The sequence below is a fragment of the Phacochoerus africanus genome, chromosome 7, assembly GCF_016906955.1.
Source record: "Phacochoerus africanus isolate WHEZ1 chromosome 7, ROS_Pafr_v1, whole genome shotgun sequence".
Taxonomy (NCBI): Eukaryota; Metazoa; Chordata; class Mammalia; order Artiodactyla; family Suidae; genus Phacochoerus; species Phacochoerus africanus.
In genome coordinates, this window is record NC_062550.1 from 4,782,947 (window position 1) to 4,809,991 (window position 27,045).

The window sequence follows — 27,045 nt, forward strand, 5'->3', positions numbered from 1 at the left end:
AGGGAGCCCAGAGGAGACACTGGCCCATGCTGGGCATCCAGGAGAGCTTCCTGGAGGAGGCGATGGCTGGAGTGATCTTCAAGGATGAGTAGGCGTTAGGTGAAGAAAGAAGAAAGAGAGAGAGAGGGAGGGAGGGAAGGAGAGAGAGAGAGAACGAAAGGAGGAAAGGAAGAAAGAAGGAAGGAAAGAGGGAGGGTGGAAGGGTGTTGTTGGTAGGAGGAACCGCATGTGCAAAGGCCCGGAGGAGGGGTCAGGCCCAAGGGGTCTCCGTGGGGAGCGGTGTCCGGGAACAGAGAGCATCTCAGGCTTCTTTTCTCTGAGAGAATAATCAGGTTCTTTTTCTGGTGATATTACCCCCTTTACTGACAATATTCCACCAGAGGTCAGAAAGGCCGCCCAGAAACTCCCTCAGGGCTCAGGGGCCCATAAACCCCAACAGGGACCCCCAGCCCGGCTCTCGATGGAAACAGCGTGGGGGCTTAGGACGCACCAGCCCCCAGGGTCCAGAAGAAAGGACCCGGCCACGTCCAAAGGGACCTGGGGCTGTGCCGGTGAATTTCCCACTCGTACCAAGGAGCAACCTGGGATCTTGGAGCAGAAGGGAAGGGGCGGGTGCTGTGGTCTGGAGGGGACGCCACGAGTCCAGAGTTCAAGTCCCATGTCTGCCCTCCGGGTCCTGCAACCTGGGCAGCTGCTGCAGCATCTCGCCCTCTCCCCGCCCCCGCCCCCAAGGCCCCAGGTCATTGGAAAGGGGGAATGGGAGGCAGGGCCATTGGAGCCAGAGCCCCCGGGGTCCTTGTTGCTGGTCTTAATGGTAATTTCCCTGATTCACTACCCCCGCCCCCCCCGCCTCAGCCCTGCACCGAGGAGCTGTCACAGATTCCTTTCTTTTGAGGACGAATTTCCCATCGTAAGGTTGCCCTGCCCACTGGAGAACGTGCAAAGAGTGGGCCAGGGGCACCAAACGCAGCCCATTCTCCCCCCCCGCCCCACTCCCCCAGCAGCCTTCTCTTGTCATCAGCGCACGGTTCACTTTACAGTTGTTGCCTTGGCACGTAAGATTGCGTGTCTTGGGTTTTTAATTCAACGGTATGTCACGGCGAGCTGCCCACATTACGAGGGGCTTTCATAACCGCGCTGTAACGGCGGCGCTAATTGTCCGTGGAGACGCGATGGTCCGTCATCATCCATGACCCACTTCTGTGTCTCGGGCCGCCCGGGGGGCTCCTGACCTCCCACCGGCACGGCTTCTCCTCCACCCTCAGAGCATCACTCTGGCTCATGCCCCAGGTCCCTCAGCCTCCAGGGCAGGAGGGGTTCCAGGTGTTGGTATGGAGGCCCCCTCCGTATCCCCACGCAGGTGAGTGCTGCCCAGTGATGGAGCCCGCGCTCCCTCTGGGGGCTGCTGCCCGCATTTGAACAACCCCACTTGCTCTGAAGCTCTCTGTTCTTTTCTGTTGTGTTTGGCTTCTGGTCTGCTGTCTCTTCTCCTGTAAGGAATCCCGAGAGAGTGGGGATTGGTCTGTCCTGTGCCCAGCCATGACGCCAGCACTTAGTAGGGGGCACCCAACAGATAAGCGTTGAGCGAATGCACCTTCCCCTGCCCGGAGCCTGCTAAGGGTCAGGACAGTGGATGATCGGCGTTATTATTATTAATAACAGGAGCTCCCATTTCCTGAGGAACCATCAAGATAAGCAGCTGCAGCAGAGCTGTCCGCTCACGTCCCTGGCAGCACTGTGGCCTGGCCGCCCCCAGCTCCAGGCATGGAGGCAGAAATGGAGGCTCAGAGAGAGTTAGCAGCTTTCGCAGAGCTGCACAGCAGCCGAGCCCGAATTCACCGCCAGGTCTAGCGGGCTCCCACGGCCACGCTCTTGGAATGAGGAGCAGGTACTTCTGCTGCTTCTGCCGTGAGAGCCCCACCCTGGAGTGGTGGTCACCAAGCACCCAGGCCCGTGCCGGCCGCGATGACAGGCTCCTTGCGCCAGTCAGGCCTTCCCCACCCCGAGTGTCCCCCCCAAAGGGCATGAGGTCTGGGGCTCTGGGCACCAGCACCCCAAGCCCTCTCTGGCCTGGACCCAGCATGGACCAGAAGCCATGTGGCTTCAGATCCCGCACTGGCTCCATCAAGGTTGGCACATGGGCATGGTCAGATCCCACACTGGCTCCGTCAAGGTTGGCGCGTGGGCATGGTCGGGTGTGTGGATTGGCTTCTGGATCATCATTCTTTTCCTCGGACTGCCTGTAAAGATCTTTCCTAGGCCTCAGAATCTTTCTGGAGACCCAAGGAGGGGCTGAGGCAGCCATGGGTCCCCGCCTGTCCACAGCCACCTGCCTCCTTCTGCTGGAAACTTTCCCCACTGGGGGAGCGATCCAGCCCCGTGGCACAGAACCAAAAAGAGCACCGGCTGGTTTCTATACAGTGTCGCCTCCAAAGCCTCATGGCCACACTCCAGCAAACGCGCAGCGAGGCCAGCTTCAGGGTCCGAGAGTCAGAGCTGGGTTCAGGTCCTGCCTCCGCGTGCGAGTGGGGAAGCTCGGGCAAATTATTTAATTCTGGGAGCCTCGGTTCGCCCATCAGTAAAATGGACCCAGTAGATGGACCTTGTGGGATGACTGCGAGGATTAGAACAGGGCCCAGCATGTGACAGGTGCCTCAGTCAGTGCCGATGGGGGCAGTGCGAGTGCAAGAGCAAAGGAGAGAAGCAAACCACAGAACCCCACACCCAAGCACAGGTGTTTTGCATTTTCTGCATTCTTGCAATAATGAGGTACAGTGGTTCCCCCCCCTTTCTCCGAGGTTTCACTTTATCCGGTTTCAGTTGCCTGCAGTCAACTGCGGCTTGAAAATATTAAATGGAAAATTCCAGAAATAAACAATTCATACGTTTTCAATTGTGCACCGCTCTGAGGAGCGTGATAAAAATCTCACCCCATCCCGCCCCGGATGTGAACCATCCCTTTGCCCAGTGTGTCCCCCGCCACTGGTCACTTCGTAGCCATCTCGGTGATCAGGTCAACTGTCGCAGTATCACAGGGCTTGTGTTCAGGTGACCCTTACCCACCTAATCATGGCCCCAAAGAACAAAAGCGGTGATGCTGGCAAGTCGGCTGTGCCAGAGGGAAGCCAGGAAGTGGCTCCTTTAAGGGAAAGGAGGAACGCTCTCAATGAGGAAAGAAACAAATCTAAGATCCTACTAAGAGCCACGGGAAGGACGAATCTTCGACCCATGAAATCGGGAAGAAGGAAAAAGAAATTTGTGCTAGTTGCTGTCACACCTGAAACTGCAAAAGTAGCAGCCGTAGTGCAGATGATAAGTGCTTCGTGAAGATGGAAAAAGTGCTATGTTTGTACCATAAGAGATTTCAAGAAGGAGCGAGAGACCACACTCGCATAACTTTTCTTATAGTATGTTGTTATCATTGTTCTATTTTATTATGCGTTACCATTGTTACCCTCTTATTGTGCCTAATTTATAAATTAAGCTGTATCACAGGCATGTGCGTATAGGAAAAAGCTTAGTATCCGGAGGATTTGGCACTTTCTTCCGTTTCAAGTACCCCTGGGAGTCTTGGAGTGGATCCCCCGTGGTCAGAGAGGGACAACTGTACACACAGATTTGCATTCTAACTTTATTCCCTAACATGAAAATTAGCCATTATCAGAGGTTCCCTCATGGCACAGAGGGTTCGGGATCCGGCGTTGCCGAAGCGGTGGTGCACGTTGCACCTGCAGCTCGGGTTCGATCTCTGGCCCAGGAACTTCCACCTGCAGCAGGTGCAGCCAAAAAATAAATAAATGCAAATAAAAATGACGGTTTAAACATTAGCCGTTATCTTCTGGTTTTGACTTAATTTTCCTAAATCTCACGTTAGCAGCTCCGCAGTTGTCCAGATTCCATGTGCTGGCATTAATTTAGCCATTCTACAGCAAGGCGTTTGCACAGCTTTTTTTAAAAAACTAGGACAAAGAACATTGCAAGCGGGAGGAACATACACTCTAGAAAATTGGGGGTGGCAACCAACGCGTGTAAGTGTTTCTCGTTTTCCTTTTTTGAATAATTTCCTCCAGATTGAGTCTAGGTGGTGACAGTTTTGTGGGTCTTTATATCAGTGCCAGCCTCGTTCCCAAAGGGACTGTCACCCACCGGCAGCTTCTGAGGAGGCTCACTTCCCAGCCATCTCCCCCTCCTCCCCGCACAGGGCACCCTCCTTTCATCTGGTAATTAATTGTATTTCCTATCCCTTGAGTTGCCTGCTTATTTTAACGTGTTCCCCAAGACAGGTGAGAATGGAAGCCGTTTCCATCGGCAACATTTATTTCCCAAACTTCAGCTCCCGGGTGTTCCTCCTGCTGTGTTCGTCCCTCCCTTGTATTATTTACTTACTACGTTTTAAATTGACCTTAAATCAAGCCATTTTTTAAAAAAAGAAAACTCAGACTTGCTCTAAGCTATCATATCTTTAAGAGTTACATTTTCTTCCAGAGAACCCTCCTACACTGTTGGTGGGAATGTAAATTGGTGCAGCTACTATAGGAAAATAGAGCTACCCTGTGATCTAGCGGCCCTCGTTCTGGGCGTCTCTCTGGAGAAAACGCTAATTCAAAAAGACACCTGCACCCCAGTGTTCGTAGTGGCACTGTTTACAGTAGCCAAGGCACAGAAGCAACCTCAGTGCCAATCAACAGATGAATGGATCAAAGAAGATGTGAGAGATATATACATAGAGTGCATATATACATATATATACGATGGAATATTACTCAGCCGTAAAAAAGAACCAAATCATGCCATTTGTAGCAACATGGATGGACCTAGAGACGATCACACTAAGTGAAGTCAGCCAAAACCCAATATCATATGAGATCACTTATATGTGGAATCTAAAATACGATACAGTGAACTTAGGTCTAAAACAGAAAAAGACTCACAGACGTAGAAAACACACTTGCAATTACCAAATGGGAAAGTGGGGGGAGAGAGAAACTAGGAGTTTGGGATGAGCAGATACACGCTACCATATAATAAACTACGTAAACCACAGGACATCCTGGATATAGCACAGGGAACTAGAGTCCATATCTTGTAATAAACTGTAATGGAAAAGAATATGAAGACATATATATTAATAATATATGTCGAACTGAGTCACTTTGCTGTACACCAGGAACTAACACAACACTGTAAATCAACTATGTTTCAATTAAAAAGAAACGAGTGAAGTGTTCCTAATGCATACACATCAAACGCATCCATAAACATGGCCCAGAGTGGCGGGGGCCACCTCATCCTGGCTCCGCTGAACTGGTAGTTAAATTTTGAGAAATGTTAGGAGCCTGTTATGAAACACACCCAGGGTAAAAATTCCATGATATGAGCTTCCAATTAAATAAACGCCATTAAATACAAAGGTAGTGGATACAAGCCAATTACCCAGTTGTTTCTGTACATCCGCTGCTTTCCCTGCCCTTCCGTTTCTGTGGTCTCTGTGCAGTGGTGGCTGCTACCCGTCTCTCACCAACACTGGGGTCAGCGATATCATGTCGACAGTCTTTGCACCACGGAAATGGGCAGCAGATACTACAGATCCAGCACCTCTGATGAGCTGCCTGCCCCTGCGGTCTGTGCCCCTGACTGTGGATACGCAAACGTGTTTCTGCATGCTTGGGAAACCACGGTCCCTGCGTTCCCGGGGACACCCAGGGGCAGGCATCCGGGCAGCGGTAGGCAGGACAAGAAGCAAGATCGTTCTGGAGGGAGCCTCAGCCACGCTTCCCAGATCCTGGTCTTTCCCAGCCCAGGGAAACAGGAGGACCAGAAGCCGGAGAGCCTGGTCAGACCTCCCTGTTACACGTCTGGCTCTCGGTCCCCGAGGAAACATCTTGGGTGTCCCTTTGCAAACTCTCCAGCTCCATCCTGCCCTTCCTTCTCTGGAACAGTCTGCATCGCTGTGTGGCTGCAGCCCGGGCACCCGTAACTCACTCACTTATTCAATAAGTACTTTATTCAAGGTCAACACTAGCCCACGGCCAGTGCTCAGTGCAGGAGGTTGAAAGAGAAGACAGGCTCAGCCCCGCCCCCGCCTGCAAGGAATGCCAGCCAGTGAAGGGCAGAGAATCAATCCCCACCCCCACCCCCCCCCACCCCACCCCACCCCCACCCCCACTTGCTTTGCCTGGGAAATCAAGGTATTCAGCCACAGGGCAAATATACCCCAGAGAAGGTCTTAGAAAAATCACTGAAGATGCACTTTCGGATAAGTGAGATCCACTGTCTCCAGGCCCAGGATGAGCTCAGCTGGAGGGTGGGGCAGGGAGTGAGAGGCTTGGGTCCGGCCAACCAGGTGGGCGGACGCTGTGACCCTGGGCCAGTCACTGGCTTCTCCCAAGCCTGTTTGCTTGTCTGGGCAACGGGGCCATCAGGAGGACAGAGATGGTGCCCGCTAGGAGCTGGCACAGAGCAGGCACTCAGCCCTGTTGCCAGGCATGCTCTGCCAGGTGGTGACTCAAAGCCTGCCTCGTCCTGGGTGGGGCTCCTGCGATCCCACCCCCACCCCACCCCACCCCCTGGCCTGGGGGAGAGCTGTGCTGCCCACCCAGCCCCCTAGTTTGGAATCTTAATTAAAACACCCTAACCTGGAATTCCCGTTGTGGCTCAGCAGGTTAAGGACGAGTGTCCTCTGAGGACACAAGTTCGATCCCTGGCCCCGCTCAGTGGGTTAAGGATCCGGTGTTGCCGTGAGCTGTGGTGTAGGTCAGAGATGCGGCTTGGATCTGGCGTGGCTGTGGCTTGTGGTGTAGGCCGGCGGCTACAGCTCTGCTTCGACCCCTAGCCTGGGAACCTCCATATGCCGTGGGTGCAGCCCTTCCCTCCCCAAAATTCCCTCACTCAATAACTATGTTGGAACAAAGACGCCAACTCGCCTCAGTAATTAACAAAGAGATGTTTCCACGAAGGTTTGGGTGAATCTGGGCGGGGGCGGGGGCGGGGGGGGGGGAAGGGGGTCATTACCAAAAGAAGGGAGGGTGTTCCTTTACGTGAACTTGACGGGACCGCCATGTAATCGCCCCCTGGGCTGCAGTGGGGTAACTGGAAAAAGGGTGTTCGCCAGCGCGGGACATCATGGTTGGGCTGCTGGCTGTTGTGTTCCCCCCACCCATTTAGTTCGGGGGTCGTCCTGGGCCCAGCTCCCAGATCAGAAGCTTGCGAGCAGGGGAAGGAGGACTGTGACGCCTTCGACATGGGTCGGGAGGGACCACAGAAGCCTTTCTTCTTTATTCCACCCCTACCCCCCGCCATTAAAACTCTCCTTAACTGCTAAGATATTTGCTTCCAAGAAGAGACGCTCGTTGTGGGCGTTCCAGCCCCGACAGAACACAGAAACCAGCACTTGCCTCCAGGGCACCCTGCCCCGCTCCTCATCAGCGCCCTCCAGCGGTCATCCTCTTGTTTCTAAGCTGCCCCCAGGCTGATGGGGAGAGCACGCTGCCAGATCTTGGCCACGGGCTCGGGAGGGCTCCCATCCTGCCCTGAGTCCCAGGAATCCCTGCGTCCTCAGCCTGAGTCCCCTGGCACCAGCCTCTGGGCTGCCCAGCTGTGTGTCCTTGGGCAAGTTGCTTTACCTCTCTGAGCTACAGGGTAGACAATGGCAGGGGAGTAGGTAATGCCCACCTGGCAGGGGGATGGTGGGGATGGAATCTGAGAGGGTGGGCAGGGGACCTAACCCAACACCCCATCCACAAGAAGGACCCCAGCTGCAAGCGACTTGGTCTGATGGACCTTTGGGTGAGAGCCCCCCGCCCTGCCCCTCCCTGGTAGGCAGGGCTGATAGTGGGAGGCAGGATTGGAGGCAGGGAGGCCGAGGGGAGGCTGCCCCTGGGCCCCGGGGAGGAGACCATGGTGGTTCAGGCTGGGGTCAGTGATGGGGGGGAATGGACTGATCTGAGTGTGTTGGAAGCAGACTACGGAGGGGGTGGATGTGGGGGTGGGGGGGGCGCCAAGGACCACTGTGGGGTCGGACGTGAGTGACCAACGTGCCTTGTGGCCAGGTCAGGGGAAGGACAGCACAGGAGGAGGGCTGGGCGGGGCTTGTGGTGGGGGCGGGGCTGACCGCAGGGAGTGGGGGAGGGGGCTATGAAGGGCGAACATGCATCCCCAGGGCGGGGGTAAGTCACAGGTGAGCGGGAGGTGGAGGCTCCACGAGGATCAGATGTGTCCCAGGTGGGTGGAGGGAGGCCCCAGGAGGGACAGTGGACTCAGGACCTACAGCCGTGACAGACAGGCCTCCTGCCTGGCTGAGGGGCTGGCCGGGAAGTACCAAGCCCAGGGGCGTGTGTGTACAGTGTGTGTGGGGGAGGGTGCAGTCTGTGTGTGTGGTTTGTATGAGCAGTGTGGGTGTCGTGCCTGTGGGTAGCACATGGTGTCGGGGGGTGCATGTGAAGTGCACGTGTGGGTATCTTGCATGGGCATGCATGTGTGGGTTGTGTGCCCACCATGCTCGTCTGTGACCCTGGCCCAAGCCTTCGCTCCCTCCTGCCCCCTCTGTCCTGAGCCAAGGGCAGGAGGAGGGGTGTGGGGAGGGGAGCAGGGCATCTGAGGCTGCCAGGGATGCAGTAAAATAGGACAGGACCAGGTCAGCACCCAGGCTGGAGGGCACATAGAGTGGGTGGTGCCACAGGCATCCAGGAGCCACAGGAGGCCAAGGACAAGGTACAGACATCCCCAGAGCAAGGAGGCACAGTCGTTTCCCAAGGATTTACAAAATGCAGACCAAAGTGGGGCCCCAGGCCAGGGCTGGGGACACAGAATGGATCAGACCTCGTCTCTGCCCATGAGACGCTCACCCAAGCCTGGCCTCCCTGAGCTCCCTACCCCAGCTCCCTCACGAGCTCCTATTCACCCCTCAAAACCTCACTCAGGTCACGCTCCTCCCCCAGGCCTCCCTCCCTCCTCTAGAGGACTTGTCTCCCTGCTCCCCCTGGTCCCATCACACCACGCAGTCTGCTGTCACATCTCTGCCCCAGGACTGGGCAAAGGCAAGAACAGTCTGTGTCCTAACGGGGATGCCCAGACCCAGGGCTTGTTCAGCCCCCTCCATCCCTGGCTCGCTGTTAACCCTGGGCAGCCTCGTCCCTCCCCGGCGTCATCTCGCCTCATGTAAGAGGAGGGAAGGGACAGAATGTGCCTCTGTGGTGCCTTTCAACTGGAAACCTCTCTGACCTTCTTCCGGCTGATGGAGACACCAGTCGGGGTCAAGAATGGATGCGGAAAAGCGCTTTGAAAAATTCATAGCAGGAAGCCAAGGGAGAGAGGCTTTCTTCTTGAGGGCGGGCGGAGGCGGGAGTCGTGGACCGAGGCTGCGGATGAAAAGGACTGCGTCTCAAGCACTTTGTGGCATTTAATGTAGAATTCAGAGTGCCCGTGAAAGCCACAGCATCAAATATTTACCAAGGCAGCATTCAAAATGAACCTTTAGGATGTCGGGGTGGAAAGGCCCGGAGCTCCCTGAGAAAGGCCACAAGGCGGGAGGGTGCAGTGACAAGAAGGAAGGTCCATGTAGGACGTGAACCATGATGTCCCCAGAGCCGGGCACAGCTTCCCCCAGATCCCTCCTAACCCCACCAGAGCCAGGGCCAGAGCCAGAGCTGCCCCCAGCGCCACCTCTGCAAAAGCACCTGGGCTGTCCACCTCGGCCAGAAGCCCCTCAGAGCCTCCCGTGACCCGTAGGATAAGGACAGGCCCTTGGCTCAGCATTCACGGCCCTTTGTGGCCCAGTCCCTGCCTCTCTGGGCACCTGAGAACTGTAGGTGCCGAGGTTGAGGGGATTGAGGTGGGATCGGTCTAGGCACTGGGCGTGGTATGTGCAAAGGCACTGGGGCCGAGAGCGCCAGTGCATTCACGCATCAGAAGGAAAGTCAGGGTGCAGAAGCGTGGGGAGAGGGGAGATGGCCGGGGCGGGGAGAGGGGTAGGAGGTGCAGGGGGTCTGACGTGCAGGGCCGCAGGGAGGAGTGGGCTTCCTGATCCGGGCACGGGGGAAGACCTCAAGGAGAGCGACATGGCCCGGAGTGCCTTTTTTAAAAGCTCCCTCTGGCAGTGCATGTGGAAGGGTGATGACAGTCCAGCAAGGTGGCTGTCACCGTCCCGAGGGCTGGGCTGTTGCAGGAGCAGAGGTGGGGGAAGCCAAGAGCCTCCAGGACCAGCTGGTGGGTTGGGTGGGGGATGATGGGGAAATGAGGGGCTCCACAGAGGAGGTCCCAGCCCCTGGATGGAGCCCCTGGGGAGATGCTGGTGGGATTTTTCCAAGATGGGGACCCTGTGCTCTGTGGCCCTGAGTCTCACCTTTACCCAAAATGGGTCATCGTCTCTGCATTCCCCCCCTTGCAGGAATCAAGCACTCACACTGGTCCACCAGGGCTTTGACCAGACAGGGGCTAGAGCAGAGGGTGACCTGACCAGGAAGCCAGAGATAAAGGTGCAGACCCGAGCTGCAGCCTGGATGGGTACCTGGTGATGGCCATCAATTAGAATGCTCTTGCTTTGTGGCAACAGCAAACCTCACTCAGACTGGTGGAGAATGTTTGGCTCATGCAACTGAACAGGCTAGAGAGAAACATGGACTGCAGGAGAGGCTTTATCCAGCAGCCCCAGCCATCTGATAAAGACCTAGTCTCCCGTCTCTTACCTCCACTTCCCTGAGGTTAGGCCCAGCTCTTCCACCAGGTCACACATCAGCTGCCACCATCTCCCAGCGCATCAATCCAAATCCAGCAGCAAAGGCAAGGGCAGCATCCCCGCTGGCTCAGTCAGAGGCCCCAGAAGCATGTCCTGCTGGCACTGATGGCCCTGATGTGGCTCAAGTGCCCATCCCCGGGTCAGTCAGTCCTGCAGGAAGGGAGATGGCGATGGGCTCACCCACTCGGCACTGCCTCCAAAGCTGGGGTCGGTGTCAGGCCTGAGGGGTCCAGAGACCAGTTCAGAAGGGGGGAGGGGAATGGAAGTGGGGCATCTGCCACCAAGATCCCCCTGCCCTCCAAACCTCAGGTGGTTCTTCTGTGAAGTGGGGGCGCCCTAGCTGCCCTTGGGGTTGCATGCATGTGACGAGGTGTCAGTGTGCGTTATTTGTAAACAGGCAAAGCTGCACCGATGGAGGGTTTATTTTCACCCAGGTGGAGCAGCAGACCGGAGCTGCCCTGTGTTTTACAGTGGTGAGGGTGTTGGGAGGCAGCTGCTTTCATTGGTTCCCGTGGACAATATCTGCTGAGCACCACCGCACACCGGGCGGCTTCCTGGTGAGGGGTCGGTGGCTCGTGTCCCACTTTCCATGTTAAAGTGCCTTGAGTATTCCTGTGGGTAGTACAGCTCGGTGAATTTCAGGCAGAGATGGCGACTTTTCCAACACCCAGCAGGCTTCCTCGAGTCCCCTCAACACCACCCCTGATGTCCAGCCTCTGAGTTCATTTTGCCTCACTGACCAAACACAGGCTCTTAGACTGGGATTGGATGGTATGGGGCCTTGGGGCAGTGTCTCATGCAGCATTTTGTCTATGAGATGAATTCCTTCGTGCTGGTGGGTGTATGGAGAGCCATCCTTTTCCACTGCTGTGTAGTATTCCGTTGCATGGACATACCACACTGTTTATCCCTTCACCCACTAAGGACGTTTGGGTTGTTTCCACTTGGGGGCCATTATCCATAAAGCTGCTCTGAACATTCACGGCCAAGTCCTCTGTGGACACATCTCTCCTGGGTGCTGTAGGGAGGTCCTGTGGCCACTGCCACCAAGTCGGTGGCTTAAAACAACACAAACGTGTTCTCTTAAAGTTCTGAAGTTCAAAATATGTGATATCCAGGCCTTGGCAGAGCTGGGTCCTTGGAGGCTCCGGGAGAATCTATGTCCCAGCCTTTGCCTCTTTCTGGAGGTGGCCTGTGTCCCATGGCTTGTGGGCCCTCCCAGCGATGGCGTCACTCTGACCTCTGCCTCCTTCTTCCCCTCTCCTTCTCTGGCTCTGACCTTCCTGCCACTCTCTTTTAAGGTCCCTGGTGATGACCCCGGCCCCCCAGGGTAGCCCAGGACAGTCTCTCCCTCTCAAGCCCAGCAACTAAGGGATAGATGTTTATTTAACTTCAGCATGTTCTGCCCCCTCCCCCCCATGAGTTTCCCAAAGTGGCCGAACCAGGTTGCCCTCCCCCCGCAAGGGTGAGCGTTCCTGCTTCCCTTCCTCCTCCCATCCTTTTCATCTCAGCCCTTTATTCCACTGGGGATGTAGGGCACTCCCCGTAGTTGTACATGGCATTTTTCTCCATGCTCGTGTTTCTGTCATCGTTATAAGAGCACACCTCCCCATGCAGCCCTCCGTGACTACACCTTTCACAGCTGGGGAACTCTCTCACCCCGTGCGAGTGCCACCTTACCCCCACAGTGGTCCCGCACGCTTTGCTCCCTTGTAAGATGAGGCGACAGCATTTTCACCCCTCAGGTTGCTGTGAGGATGTCATAGAAATTGAGCCGAAAGCTCCTGTCCCCACGCCTGGCTTATCATCCGCACTAAATCCGGGGGAGCTGTTATCAGTGCCGGGGGCACATCATCTGCAGTTCACCTGCAATTAGTCATGTTGTGCCTTGTGACTCCTCTGCTTTTATCATGAGTGGTTATTGTTACAGACGCTCTCAGCGTTCTGGAAGCATTCATTGTTATTCAAATTGCCAGGTGTTCTGTCTTATCTCCCCAATTAAGCTGCAGATGCCAGCTGAAGACCCTGACACCCCGCTTCCAGCCCGGTACCTCTCTCTCCAGGGCAGCAGTACCCACACTGCCTGGCCAGCCTCCGTGCCCCTAGCCCACCCAGGCCACTGCCCTGTACCCGAGGGGTGGCTGTGCAGCCCAGACGTGGGCAGCGCGGGCGGGATCCCGGCTCCACCACTAGTTACATACATGACCCTGGGCAGGGCGCCTTACCTCCCTGAGCCTCGATTTCCTCCTCTGTACGTGGGGGAAATAAGGGCCCCTCCTCCTAAGCCTGTCGGGAGAGCAGAGCGAGACTAGGCACGGCAAGTGCCTGGCCCGGAAGAAATACCCCGTCACAGCAGCCCCCACCTCTGGCCTTTCTTGGAATTGGGAAGGATCAGGGCCAGTGCCTTCGCCCAGCAGTTGAAGTGCTCCGTGGCTGCCACTCCCGCCAGGAACATCCTCTGCCGCCCACTCTGACCCTCTGATTGGTGTGGCTCAGGCTGTGCCCTCCTGTGGGCGTGCCTTCCGCCCCTTCCAGAACTAGCTCCTGTGTGCATTTTATTCCCCCAGGGGCCCCGCCCACCCAAGCCACGCCCCCACTGAAACCACGCCCCTCCCTGCCACGCCCCCAGGGACTCCGCGCTGACACAGCTCGGATCTGGCACTCTTGTTTGGGGGTCTGATGTGGCTCTGCTCCTAAGCTCGGCGTCCTGGAGGCCTGGGCCCACACCCGAGAGGTCTGTGCCCCAGCGCCCAGGCCTGGAAGAAGATACCACCAGCGAGGGCTTCCACAAGGCCCGATGGGAGGCGCCTTTCACGATTGCTTGAAAGGAGCGTGGGTGGCATGGAGCCTGGTTTCCATGGGGCTGTTTGGCAGGAGGGGGCCAGGCCACCAACAAAGTGCCCAGGAGGACAGGTGTCTTGGGAGGCCCAGGGCAGGTGGGCTTTCAGGGATAGAGACAGGTGGTCTCCTGTTCCCTGCATGGCAGAGATGTGGTTGCCAAGAAAGCAGAACAAAAGCTGACATTCACTGGAGCTTTGTTCCCGAAGGTGGCACAGAGGCAAAGTGTTGCCAAGATGCATGGGCTGTGGTGGGGCTGATGGGCTCGGCTGTGTCCAGAGGTGTCAACCAGCTGTTGTGGGGGGCAGTCTACAGCAGTGAAAGTCCCATTGGCCAGCAGTGAGAATGGTCTCACATGCCTGGAGTGGCATCGGGGGGTTTGGAGGCCCAAAGAGGTTTAGTGACTTGCCCAAGGGCACACAGGTTGTGAGGGACAGAGATGGGAGTTGAACCCAGGCCTGACTCCAAGACCACTGGTGATGGCAGCCCTCAGCCCCCTTCAGTGCCATGTGGTACTGACCATCACAAAGGCCCATGGGTGGAGTTCCCCGGTGGCCTAGCGGGTTAAGGATCAGCATTGTCACTGCTGTGGTTCGGGTCACTGCTCTGGCGCAGGTTTGATCCTAGGAACTTTTCCCCAGACATGGGGAAAAGAAAATAGAAGAAAAACAATGTGTAAAACACATCCAGCCACAAACAGGCAAATCCACGCTGTGCTCAACCTTACTGCGGCCCTCAGAAAGGCAAAAAGACAAAAAAAATTAGTAATAATAAAAACAGAGAACTCTGGCTTCTTTGTTGCGAACAGCCCGTAGAGAGGTGACGGCAGAGAAAGCAGTACTAAATAACACAAGCAAGAGAGGCTGCTGGTTTGGACCAGGAGCCTCTCATGTGGGCGCGAGGTGGTTAGATTCTGTCTCTAATGTGAATAAGTGAGCTTGGCTAACGGATTGAAGCTGGGTGTGAGGGGAAAGGTGTCAAGGACAGCGCCACGTCTTTTGATCCGAGTGCCTGGCAGGGTGGAGCTGTGCTCAGCCAAGATGGGGAGGACCGGGGAGGAAGGGGTTTCACAGGAAGCGCAGGAGTTCGGTTCTGGATGAGTTAGGGACCAGAAGCCTGCTGGACATGCGAGGGGGCTATCGAGGAGGGGACTGAATACGGAAGACTAAAGTTCCTGGGCGAGGCCTCAGCATGCAGACGGTCCTGTAGCCACAGACCCCAATGACAGCACTCGGGGCCGGAGATCAGAGGACGAGGCGTGTCTGCGGCTGGCTTCCTGGGGCAGCCCGTGGACTGAGCTCCGTCCCGAAGGGCTGCCTGGGTCTCTCTGCTCTGGGCCCGGCTTGCGCTGCTCTCCCCCGGCCGGGGGAGCCGTTGTGTTTAAACCAGTGTCCCACTCAGGACACTTCTGTCATCCTCATCTTCCCCCTTTCCCCACGTCGCTGCAGTAAGTGAGCTGCTACAAATGCTGCCCCTGTGAGCCCACTGGTGGGATAACGGTTAAGGGGGTTCGCTGTGTCGGAGGGTGCGTGGGAAGGCTCCCGGGTTCTTCTCTTGTTGTTTGTCTGTTCCCCCAGCTTTTCCAAGTGCCTGCTCTGTGCCAGGCATCGTTATCGGCCCTGGGGGTCTAGTTGTGAGCCAGAACCAATGAAAAGCCCTCCTTCTGTGGAGCCTGCAGACAATTTAAAACACAGACATAAAAAGGATGGACTGTTTGATGGTGATAAGAGCTATAGGGAGAAGGACTCTTTGAGAGGCGTTTATGAGGAAATGCAAATTCCAATAGGTTGGCCGGAGAGGGTCTCAGGAAGAGGTGACTTGAAAAGACCTAAGGGAATAGCCCTGTGTTTATCCACGAGAAGAGGTGGAAGCAGGCTGGTTGCTGGCGCTGTGTTAGTCTGAGCTCTTGGAGAAATAGAAGCAATAGGATAGACAGAGAGATATCGATATATAAATCTAGATATAAATAGATATCTCTATATAATATATATAGAATCTATAAAATCTGCATAGACAGAACTATACATATAAAGAGATTTACTACAAGGAATTGGCTCGTGCAGATTGGAGCCTGTGAAGTCCCGAGATCTATTAACTGGCGAGCCGGCGACCCAGCAGCACAGACCGTCCCGTCCAAGTCCGAAGGCAAGAAGAGGCCGATGACCCAGCTCGGGGGCAGTCAGGCAAGGGGAACTCCCCACTCTTCCCCCTCTTTGTCCTGCCCGGGCCCTCAGTGGATGGGAGGAGGCTGACCCACCTTGGGGAGAGTGACCCACTGGACTCGGTCAGCTGATTCACATGGGCATCTCATCCAGAAGCAGGTTTGATCCAATACCTGGGTACTACCCCCGTGGCCCAGTCAAGTTGGCACGTAAAATGAGCCATCACGGCTGGAGCTGGAGTGGGGTGAACAAAAGAGAGAGCCTAAGGGGTGTGGCCAGAGAGGATGGAGAGAAAGCTTTGGCTTCACATTAAGTGAGATGGGAGCCAGCGAGGGTTTGGAGCAGAGGAATGTCGTGATATGATATAGATTTTCACAGGATCCCTCTGACCGCCGGGTGGAGAAGGGCCACAAGGGGTTGACCAGTGAGGAGGCCACAGTAGGGGCAACAGAGGTGGCAGGAAGGGCAAGGTTGATGGGTACATCTGCAGGGGCCAAAACCACTCTGGGTCTCTGATGGAGTCGTGTTTGCTGAGGTCAGGAAGACTGTGGGGGACGCTGATTTGGGAAGGAAGATGTGGGATTTTAGCTTTAAGCCCATTAAGTTTGAAACGTCTCTTAAATGTCCCATTGGTGAGGTCAAGGAGACAGTTTGGAGCGGTGGTGGGAGCTTGGGGCTAGAGCGACATTAATGTGTAGAGAATGTTTGTATATACAGGAGTGAGTAGAGATGGGGAGGCGACGAGGAGGCCGGGAAGATGGGGAAGGACTCCAGAGCCTGAGAAGCAGTAGCCGCAGAGGCAGGAGAGGGGCCTGGAGCCTCCTGGAAGCAGGAGAAATGATCACCTGCGTCAGTGCTGCCAAGAGAACAAGTGAGAGGAGGACCAAGGATTGACCACTGGATTTGGCGACATGGAGGGCTTCGGTGACCTGAGCAAGGGCAAAATCTGCAGAAGCGTTGGGCAAAAGCCTATCCAGAGGGGTTGAGAAATACTGGCATTGGAAAGCAAAAGCCCAGATAACTTTCAAATGGTCACTTCCTCTATCTGCTCTATAAGATTCACCAGCAGTTACTATTTTCTTGTTTTTCAAAAGGAGCCAGAAATTGGATTTGTTCATTCGTTCCTTTCCTTTATGTTTTTAACTTCATTTCCATTTTAATTTATTGGTTGCTCTCCTGTGTCTTCCTTTGGTATTTTGCCTTTTTTTTTCTAACTTCAGAGCTGGGTAGCTAATTCGTCTTTTCTTAGTTATTTGTATCCATATGTATAGCTATAAATTTTCCTCTGAGCATTGCCTTGGCTGCATTGTGCAGGTTCTGAAATGTAACCTTTTTATTTTTCATTATTGTCTAGGTATTCTACAACTTGGATTTTTTTCTCTCCCTTTGAAACAAGAGTTTATTTTAAAGAATTTTTAAACTTCTCGATAGTAGGGTTTTTTGTGGTTTTGTTATTAACGTTTTCAAACTCTAGTATATTGTGGTCAGAGAATGTTATCTTATATCTACTTTTTGGAATTTACCTTCTCTGTGGCCTGATAATCATTTTTTGTGTATGCATTTTCAAGAGTATTTGAACAGAAGGTAGATTCTGTTTGATATACACACACATGCACACAAATATATTATGTTATTCATTAAGTTATTTGGCTCTCTATATACCTTATTTATGTTTTTCTCAACTTAATCTGCAATGTATTACGAGAAATGAATTTAAATGCACCAGTACTAGCATATTGTGTGTTTTTCTTCCTGTATTTCCAAGAGCTCTTACTCTGTGAATGTTGAGACTATGTTATTTGGTGCAAAGACGCTCATTATGTTTAGGTCTTCATGGTGACTCTTATCTTTGATCTCCACTCCCACAGTGTCTTCTTCCTTTTTTTTTCTTTTTTGCTTTTTAGGGCCACACCCACGGCATATGGAGGCTCCCAGGCTAGGGATCAAATCGGAGCTACAGCTGCTGGCCTACACCAGGGCCACAGCAATGCCAGATCTGAGCCGCGTCTGCGACCTACACCACAGCTCACAGCAATGCCAGATCCTTAACCCACTGAGCGAGGCCAGGGATCCGACCCACAACCTCATGGTTCCTAGTCGCCACAACAGGAACTCCTTCTTTCTCTCATTGACTGTTTCTTGCCCTGATTTCAGCTTTGTTGAATATTCAGATAAAGAACTCTGGTTTCTCCTGGTTTGCATTTGTTATGTTTCTGCTCATCTTTTTTTTTTTTTTTGTGGGGTTGTAGTAAACCACGTAACATAATTTTTACCATTTTAACATCTGTACCATTCAGTGGCATTAAGTCCATTTACATTGTTGTACAACCATCACTACCCTCCATTTCCAGAACTTTTTCATCATCTACCCATCCTACTCTGTGACACCTTTCTGAATCATTCTACCTTCAGTGGATTTTGCTTGTCATCTAGCCTGAGAGTCTTTTTTTTCCCAGCAAGTGTGTATGGCTCATTAATGTTTACTAAGATGGCGGCTGCATTTAGTCTTAGTCCTGTCATCATAGTTTATGATACACTTTCTGCTTTTATAGCTTTTGTGGGGGTTGTCAATTTTCACCATATGGTCTCTGTTTCCTTTGTTTTATTTTTTGTATCTACGTCTTCTGACAGTTTGGAAAGCTGTGTTTTTCATGGTTATCTTCATAATTATACGGTGATATGACACCCGTAATCCCCTCTTTCTTTAGGCAATGTTTGTTTTCTCCCTAGTGTGAATGATACCCAAATTAGGATATTCTACTTTCCTTCCCCTTCTCTCCCTTCCACCAAATGATCTTAATTGACTATATTATATTAGTTTTTCCATTTAGCTTTGTACCTTTATAATGTGATTTCCATCTCTAAACAACTTTTGGACTACCGACTATAAATGAATAAGCCGTAGTTTACATACAACACCTCCTTCCTTCTGACCTCCATCCCTCCTACCCCAGTGTATACTTTACACCAGTTCTGTTTCCTCTTAAGTTCTTTCCTATAACAGTCATGGTTCATTTGTTTCTGACATAGGCCTACAGTTAAATAGATTTTCATCACCAGTGCTCTGGCCGTCCATTTACCATTGGTTGTTCTGAGTGTGTCCTCTTCCTTTATACAAGAAGGGCTCATGGGAACTATAATTCAAAAATGTGTTTAAAAAGTTTTTCTGTTGACTTTAGACTTAAAAGATGGTTTATCTGGGCTTTAAATTCTTGGTTCCTTTATTCACTCAACAAAGATTTATTAAGTCCCTGTGGTATGCCAGTTACTGCCCCAGACACTGGCATATAAAAATGAACACAACACACAAATATCTTGGCTCTCATGTGGCTTGATTTATAGTTGGGAGGGACAAACAATAAACTAGACCAAGAAGTGAAATATTTGGTGTGCTGGATAGAGATAAGTCTATAGAGAAAGATAAAGCAGATGATGGGGACCTGGCTTTGTCCTGTGAAGCAGAGGAGACAGCCCCATGGACTGTCTCCCCTGGAGCCCGGTGATGCAAAGTGGCTCTGCCCTTTGGAGTATCACTCCCTCTGGAAAAGTGGGCTTTGCTGGATTAGACGAAGCCCCTCCCTCAACTTCCCCTCTTGCCTCTGGAACACACCCTGGAGCTTGGGTGAAGATGGTTTATTAGTTAATAGCTATGATCAGGTGTAAGTAGCAGAAACTCACAGCAGTACTGTGGAGGCAGAGAGTCTGGGGCTGCCACCAGAACCAGATTTCTCTTTGATTTCCACTCCATCCACATTGGTGAAGGTCCTTCATTCTCGTGCCCTTCCTCTGGACCCATGTTCCCTTCCCAGTAGACTTCCACTTACATGGCATTGGTCAGAGTGGGTCATGTGACGACTCCTGTCTGCAAGGGAGTGTGGGAAGGTGCCTATTTGTGGATATGCACAAATATAAATGGATATGGGGCAGGGTATTCACTGCGGCTGCTGGTGTTGGAGTTTGTGTCTCACCATCTTTGTTTGGAGGTGATCTCAAGAGGAGAAAGGACAAAGACAAGTTGACTCTGCTAGTCAAAGCTGTAAGTGTCCCACGGGCTGGGGTTTCCACTCCTAATTTTACCCACTGACCTCCTGGCCTGTCCATGTGCCAGGAGTGGCCTGCTTTCCTCTCCATGGCTTTGTATGATATGGTCATATCCAGTGGTGAGATTCCAACATTCATAATGGTTTTTATTATTATTATGAGGGGGTATCTGTATCTGTTCTTAATATATCTCATTTGTTATAGCAAGGATGACCATATGGTTTATCATCCAACTTGGAATACTTTTGAGGGTGAAAGGGGAAACAATGCAAAAACTGTGTCAGAACACGGAGTTCCTATTGTGGCTCAGCAGCTAACAACCTGACTAGGATCCATGAGTATGTGGGTTCGATCCCTGGCCTCGCTCAGGAGGTTAAGGATCCAGCATTGCCGTGAGCTGTGGTGTAATTTGCAGACATGGCTCTGATCCCACATTGCTATGTCTGTGGCGTAGGCCAGCAACTGTAGCTCCAATTTGACCCCTAGCCTGAGAACCTCCATATGCTGCCAGTGCGACCCTAAAAAGGCAAAATAAATGATAAAAAAAGTAAAAATTATGTCAGAACATAAGTATCACTGTATTGTAAGTATTAACTGTGACCGTGTCAAGTCAAGACACATAATCACCCTGGTAATTGCACCCTGGTAAAAGAACACTGTTGGTTTTTGTAGGTTGACCTGATGTTTCATAGATTGAAAATTCCATCTTTACATATGCACTCTCTGTTCTAATAATTAACCTGTGGATTCTCTTGAGTTTTCTATGTCCATAATCTGCCAATAATGGTAATTAAGCTTTTTCCATTGCGCTCCTGACACCCTATGCTTTTTTCTTGTCTTATTCCATGGGCAGGGGCACTAGTGCTGTGTGGAACCATAGTAATAGCAGACCTGCCTGTCTTGCCTCCAGCCTTAAAGTCAGACAGCTCTAAAAGACAAAGATGTCATGTGCTCCAAGAAAGCTTGGCTTCTCCTGACACCGAGGCCCGAGAGAAATGTCCCCAAGCTGTCCCCATGGAGGAGATGCCATGTGATATTTTGTTTCCTTCTGCTTCCCTAGAAACCCCTTTTGCCGTGCCTCAGGAGGGGGAGGCGAGACCCGGAGCACCTGGCTCAGCCTCCAAGAACAACTTCAACAAGACGCCAAGGAGAGCCGAGGCGGCCGCGGCGGTGGCAGTGGCAGAGGAAGAAGTGCTGCCGGTGCCCAAACCCCCTTCCGTGGACGTCTAAGACCAGGAGCAAACTCAGGGGTGGGGGGCCGGGGGTGCAGGGAGGGGTTTCTGAGCCACCCGTCCGCAAGCAATAGTCCCATTTTGGGCTGGTGGCTTCCGAAAGGTGGCCCCATTGTGGACTCAGGATGACTGACACAGCTGCTCTGGCCGAGTCAGGCCAGAAGGATTTTGGCCTTTGCTGTACCCATGGTTCCCTAGCCTCCGCCCCCTCCAGTAGTGGCCCGAGGGCCTATCCGTGTCAGAATATTGAATGTGAGTGTGTGTGTGTGTGTGTGTGTGCACCACACATGTGTGTGTGTGTGTGTGTGTGTGTGTACGATTTGGGGTGTCCTTTCTGTTTGATTGATTGGTTTTTATTGGGGTCCCCTCAAGTTTTCTGATGGGCATGGGTCGCCTTGCGGTGGGGGTCCTGGCCGGTGTCTGGGCTCCAGCTCCTTGCTGCAGCTGTGAGCCAGATAGAGTGGCAAGCTTGGGGCATGGCCCCATCCTGTCTCAGGGGGTGCTGGGGATTTGAACATGCCAGTGGGAGTTCATTCTTACGGAATTTGTTCCCATAATGACGGTGATAATGGGAGACTCGTCTCAGGCCGTCTGCCTCTACAGGGCAGGCTCCAGGTTGAGTATCTTCACACACACCCTCTCTCGCCACCTGGGAAGTGGGTGGGATGAACTCCCTACAGAGACAGCCCGGGTCTCACAGCCGGGAGGAGACCCGGCCCTCCGTTTGACCTCAGAGGTGTTAGAACCCAAAGTTCAAGCTCCCCAACCCAGGGTACCCCAAGGACCCTTCCTGGAGGATCTTCCCAGTGGCTTCTCATTGGATGGGCCATCGCCCCACACTCTCCACCACCGCTGCCCTGGGACCCTCAGACACATGGCATGTTCTGATTAAGCACCTACTGTGTGCAAGGCCCCTACCTGGCAGTGACGGGGATGAGAGATGGTCAGGCAGGCCCTGTCTCGGCCTCGGTGGGAGAGACAGACACACAGATCTTTGCTGGACAGAGTGATGAGCACTATGGAAAGGCAGAGGGGAAGGTTCTAGAAGGCCTTCCCAGTTAAGGCGGGACTTCCACATAAACCTGGAGGCCCATAACATCCATCCGCAGAGCTCATGGCCACCACCTCCCACCTCGCTGCCCCAGGACACGCAGAAGGGAAGTGATCACATAAATCCCTGAGGGCTAAGCTGGCGGTGTAGACCCCTGAATTCTGCTGGTGTCAGTGATGCCAAAATGGAGCTCCACGGGCCCTGCTCCCTAAACTGTGTCGCCTCGGTTTGAGGATGGTCACTTAGCCACAGCCAGCCAGACCATCTGCCCATCAGACACGCACTGAGCAGGCAGGTCCTTGCTCACGGTGCTGGTGTCCTAGCTGGGGGAGAGGACGGGGAAGGGCAAGGCGGCGAACAAGGAACATAGCAATAGCAGGGAACCCTAAGCTGAGAATTCGGTCAGAGCGATGTTCATGACGGTCCTGCTGGGGCTGGGGTGGTCTGGGAAGGCCTTTCTGAGCAGGTTAAGCCCACATCTAGATGGTGAGTAAGAGCCAGCCACGCGCATTAGAGATAGGAGAGTGTTCCAGGCAGCGGGAACAGCTAGTGCAAAGGCCCTGAGGCAGCACCAGGCTTGACTGTTTCAAGGAACCCAAAGAATTCCAGGTTGGCTGGGATGCAGATGAAGGGCAGAAAGAGAGGAGAATGAGAGCCCAGATGCTGTGGTTTGCTATGAGTCACCAGAGGCTGGACAGACATGATGCGTAGCCATTGATAGAGCAGAAAGAAATTTCCAGAGCGTCAAGCATTTTCCATCCAGCCTGGCTCTTCGTCCTCTCAGAGCCCCATAAAGAAGGGACTCTCCCCATTTCACAGACTAGGACACTGAGGCTCAGATGCATCAAGTGGCTTAACCAAGGGGCGCATGGAAGACCCAGGCCCATGCTTCAGTCCCTTCACCTCCAGGCAGTGCTGCCAGGGCCCAGGTATACAGCCTGGCAGAGGCAAAGCCAGAGGAATTTTGCTTGGGGTCTTGAGATAGGCACAACTTTCTTTCCCCCAGCTGCTGAGTCGTCAGAACCTGCCCCAGGGCCTTGTCCATGCAGAGCAGCAGTTGCCATGGAGGGGTACTCAGCAGCTGTTAGCTCAGCTGGATCAGCCCATACCTGCGCCCCATGTGCAGAGCCTCTGGAGTCAGAGGGACCTGAGCCTTGAGGACAGGCGTTTGGGCACAGACCCAGATTCCAACATCAGCTCTGCACTGAGAGCATCAGGCAAGTCCTGCGCCTTCTCAGCCCTCGGTTGCCCCACATCACTAAAAGGAAGGGGTCAGACCAGGTATTTGGGGGCCTTACATCCCTGACTTCCTGCAGTTCTGGGTGGCGCTTGTGCAGCTGCTCACACAAAGGCGCTTACTCTGGTGAGGAGCAGCTGGTGGCCTTGCCTCCCTGGCCCGAACACTGGAGCCAGAGGTCACTGTCACAGAGACCAGTAAGGGCTAGGATCCCCCAGTTTGCATCCCTGAGCTCGAGAGCTTGCAAGACGCTGCTCCGGGCCCTACCAGAGGTCTTTCTGGGGGTGACTGATGCGTCCATGGAGGTTGCCTGTGGCAGCCAGGCTGGGGATCTGAACATTCCGCTCTAAGCCGCCAGCCTCTCATCACGTAGCTCAGCAGACACCACAGGCAGGGGCAGCCTGGGGTACAGGGGACAGAGTGCAGGGAGCCACAGCGCTGCTGATTCCCGGCTGGGTGGTCTTGGGCAAATGGCTTCACATCCCTGAGCCTCACCTGTCCGGTGTGCGAGGCGGGGGCAGGGGAGGGAGGGAGCAATATTTGCCACCCCTCTGAAGTGGTCGCGAGTGTGAGAGCGATGCATCTGGAAGGCACATGGGTGCCGTTCAGTTCCTCCCAGTGCCAACGAGACACAGGCCATCCCAGCAAAAATTCTGCCCCATCCCACCGTGGCAGGCAGCCATGCCAACGAGCAGAGTGTCCTTGACAATAAGATGCAGGGTAGTGACAAGTTCAAGTAGAGATTTTTTGAGTTAGTGTTTTTAGGGACTCCAGACCTGGTTCTTCAAGCTGCCTACTTTTATTTTTTACTGTGAGCTCTGGATACGTCCACGTAATTCGTTAAAAAAAAGAAAAAAAGAAAAAAAAAAAGAAAAGAACAACAGTAGGAAAAGAAAAAGAGAAGATGGCAGTATATCCACCAAGAAACTTGACTTCCACTTTGGTTCGTGTCACTCACTGCCCGTGTTTGTAAGGACTTCTTCCCACTGGGAACTGCGTGTTATAATGAGCAGTTTTATGCTTTCCTTCTTGTTTGCGTACAGTGTGGTTGTGTGTTTTGGCATCTCTACGCAGAACCGATACCCGCTAGCACCCATGGGCCTCTCTCTGCCCTCACCCGAACCTCTGGGACTCCCCCTGCCGCTCGAGGAGCAGCCTGCGAGGGCAGAAGGGCCCCGGGGCCGCCAGCTGCCAGTCAGACCTCTGAGCTGACCAGGGCCAAGAGGAAACAGGCCTTAAGTGCAAACACGGCACACGCACGCACGTCCACAAATGCACACACGTGGTTCTGCAGGTAGATCCCGCCTCTCTGATGAGCCAGTGTCTGAGGCTTTAGAAAAAGAGCAGGCAGCCAGCCGGGGGCCCTGGGCTGGTGGCGCTTTCCCTGTCTCTCCAGCAAAGCCTTTAAGCAAATTCAGCCCCAAGGCTGGAAGAAAGGACTTGGGGGAATCCTGGAAAATATGGCCGGAATAGGGGTGAACAGGCTTCTTCTGCCAAGAGACTTTCCCGGCTCACCGTCTAATCAGAAGCTCCCCTTAGGTCGTTCCAGGCACATGGAGACTGGGTGTGGCCCAATCAGTGTCTCCCAGCCCAGGTCCTGTCCTCTGGCTCTGCTGATACTCCATTCACTGTGTCTCCTCGAAGTTCCCAGAACCACAGACTTTAAAAAGATTGTTTCGTGGTTTGTTTTAATTTTTTCAGCTTGGCTGATTCGTCCCCACCAACAGGGGGAGTCATGCTGGGAGAGGGGCTGTCAGGTGAATTTGCAGATTCCGCAATGATCTAGATTGACGTCACAGCCCCTCAGTGGAGATGCTGGGCCATTTCTTGCCAAGCTGGAGGGGCAGCCACATCATTGCAGAGATTCTGTGGGGACCCCCCCCCTTCTCTGTGGCTGGACTAGGAGAGGCCACCTTGCCGGGTTCTTATGCTTCACCTGGTGAGCATAAGACACCCACAGACCATCCAAAAGGTCAGCGAGGCAGCCACCACCCAGTGAGTGGGTGACACTCTGGTCAGTACCACCTGCAGCCCCAGAACAGCTCACCAGGCTGGGTGACGCCCTGTCCCCTCCAGAAAACACAGGGCACACCTACCATGTGACCGACACCACACCAAGACCCCCCCAGCCCCTCCTTATAGCACAAATGCAGCCCCAGATGGTAATTAAGTGAATGTAGGCAGCTTGGGGACCTGTGGTCTAAAAGTTCAAATGTTGAGTTGAGCAGTCAGGTGAGATAGAAAATTCTAGAAAATCCATGTGTTCATGCCTGCATGCATTCATCTCGTCCACAAATATTCACCCAGTGCCCATTCGGGAGCAGTTCCTGCTGTAGATAGAGATGTCGGGGGGCCCAGGCTGTGTCCGAGGGAGAGGCTGGGGTCACCTGTGAAATGACTCGTTGTGCCTAACAGTTAGGAATGCTCAAATCCACAAGAGAATAAGTGACCTTGGAGGTGGCATTGACCCCCCCCCCGCCCCCAAATTCCCAGTCCGAGACGCTGCTAGACAGTTGGTGCTAGATAGATGCTTGGTGAGTGAGCGGCTTTGACTCTTAGTCACACTGTCCCTAAAACTCCTATCTTTGCGTCAAAGCCCTGACCCATTTGCCCCTGACGGACTAAAATCCAGGACTGCTGCAGTGCCCTGCTCCAGCAGGCACTGTTTCTATAGGCTGCATCATGCACAGCAACCTTGGGTTTGTGCAGTGAGGTGCCCCGTGAATTGCCCCCTAAAATATGCAGGATCCCATCAAAGTCAGCAAATCCCCAGGGAGGGTCTCCACGCACATGATGGAAAGTTACAGATGACATGGCCTCCGTGGGCATCCAGTGTGGCCCCAACTGAAACCAAACTGGTGCCCGGAGAGACTCTCTTCTTGGAACCTCACCTCGACTCCTTCCTGCTTCTTCTCCATCTTCCAGGTGAAAGCTAGTGGGATAGTCAGTCCGATGACGGAACCGCCAGAGTCTGGGTGACGGGCAGTCACGGAGCGGGGACGGCGAGGCTGAGGGGCTCAGTCACCCTGCCAAAGCAGGACCCCCAAGGTCAGTGCGACCTCCCCAGGCGTAGCTGGACAGGGGTGCAGCCGCCGTGGGACAGCCTCGTCTCCTGCTTACCCCCACTTCACGTGAGCGGCATGGGTCTCTCTGAGAGCTGATAACCGGGAAAACCAAAAACCAATATTATTCCTAATAATAATAATATAATGTAATAATAAGAAGAATAATGTGTTTTACACGGACCGCTGTTGCACTGCTTTTGTCTTTCTATACGGTAGTTTTTATAAAGATGTCCTTAGGTTTTAATAAAGGAGTGTCACATCACCTGTCCTCTGTGTTCACATGTGCTTTAATGGTTCAGGATGTGCTCGCGAGAACTGTGCTCGCCGTTCGAGTCACTCTGTCGGGGCCCGTGGACACCCAGGGCCTGGGCTCTCAGCTAAGGATCTGTTCAGTGTGGGATTAGGGGCAGCTGGTCACCCAGGGTCACCCAGGGCCACCCAGCAAGTCCCAGTGCCGAGGGCAGATGGAGAGTCCAGGCGGGCACCCCTCACCAGGGGCAAAAACCAGGTGGGAATGGAGATGGAGCCACAAGAGGGGCACTGGCAGGAAGGGCTGCGAGCCTGAGAGCAGACTGGTGACAACCGCTGTGGACGCGCACACGTGGGCAGTGGCCCGGCTTCCGTTCCCTCCGTCCTCCCGGTGCTTGGGGCTGGGGCAGTGTGACAGCTGCTCATCCTGGGTCAGGG

At 53.6% G+C, this 27,045-nt stretch overlaps 1 protein-coding gene across 6 annotated transcripts in view; it reads left to right on the forward strand.

The window, feature by feature from the left end:
• The window catches only part of SHISAL1 (shisa like 1), a 144,109-nt gene extending 117,483 nt beyond the window's left edge, over positions 1 to 26,626 (forward strand). For all 6 annotated transcript variants that reach the window (XM_047786030.1, XM_047786033.1, XM_047786028.1 and 3 more), the window contains exon 5: positions 20,834 to 26,626. In XM_047786030.1, coding sequence (XP_047641986.1) covers position 20,834 — 1 coding nt within the window. In that variant the 3' untranslated portion in view covers positions 20,835 to 26,626. The remainder of the gene's footprint in view (positions 1 to 20,833) is intronic.
• Positions 26,627 to 27,045: the final 419 nt, after the last annotated feature.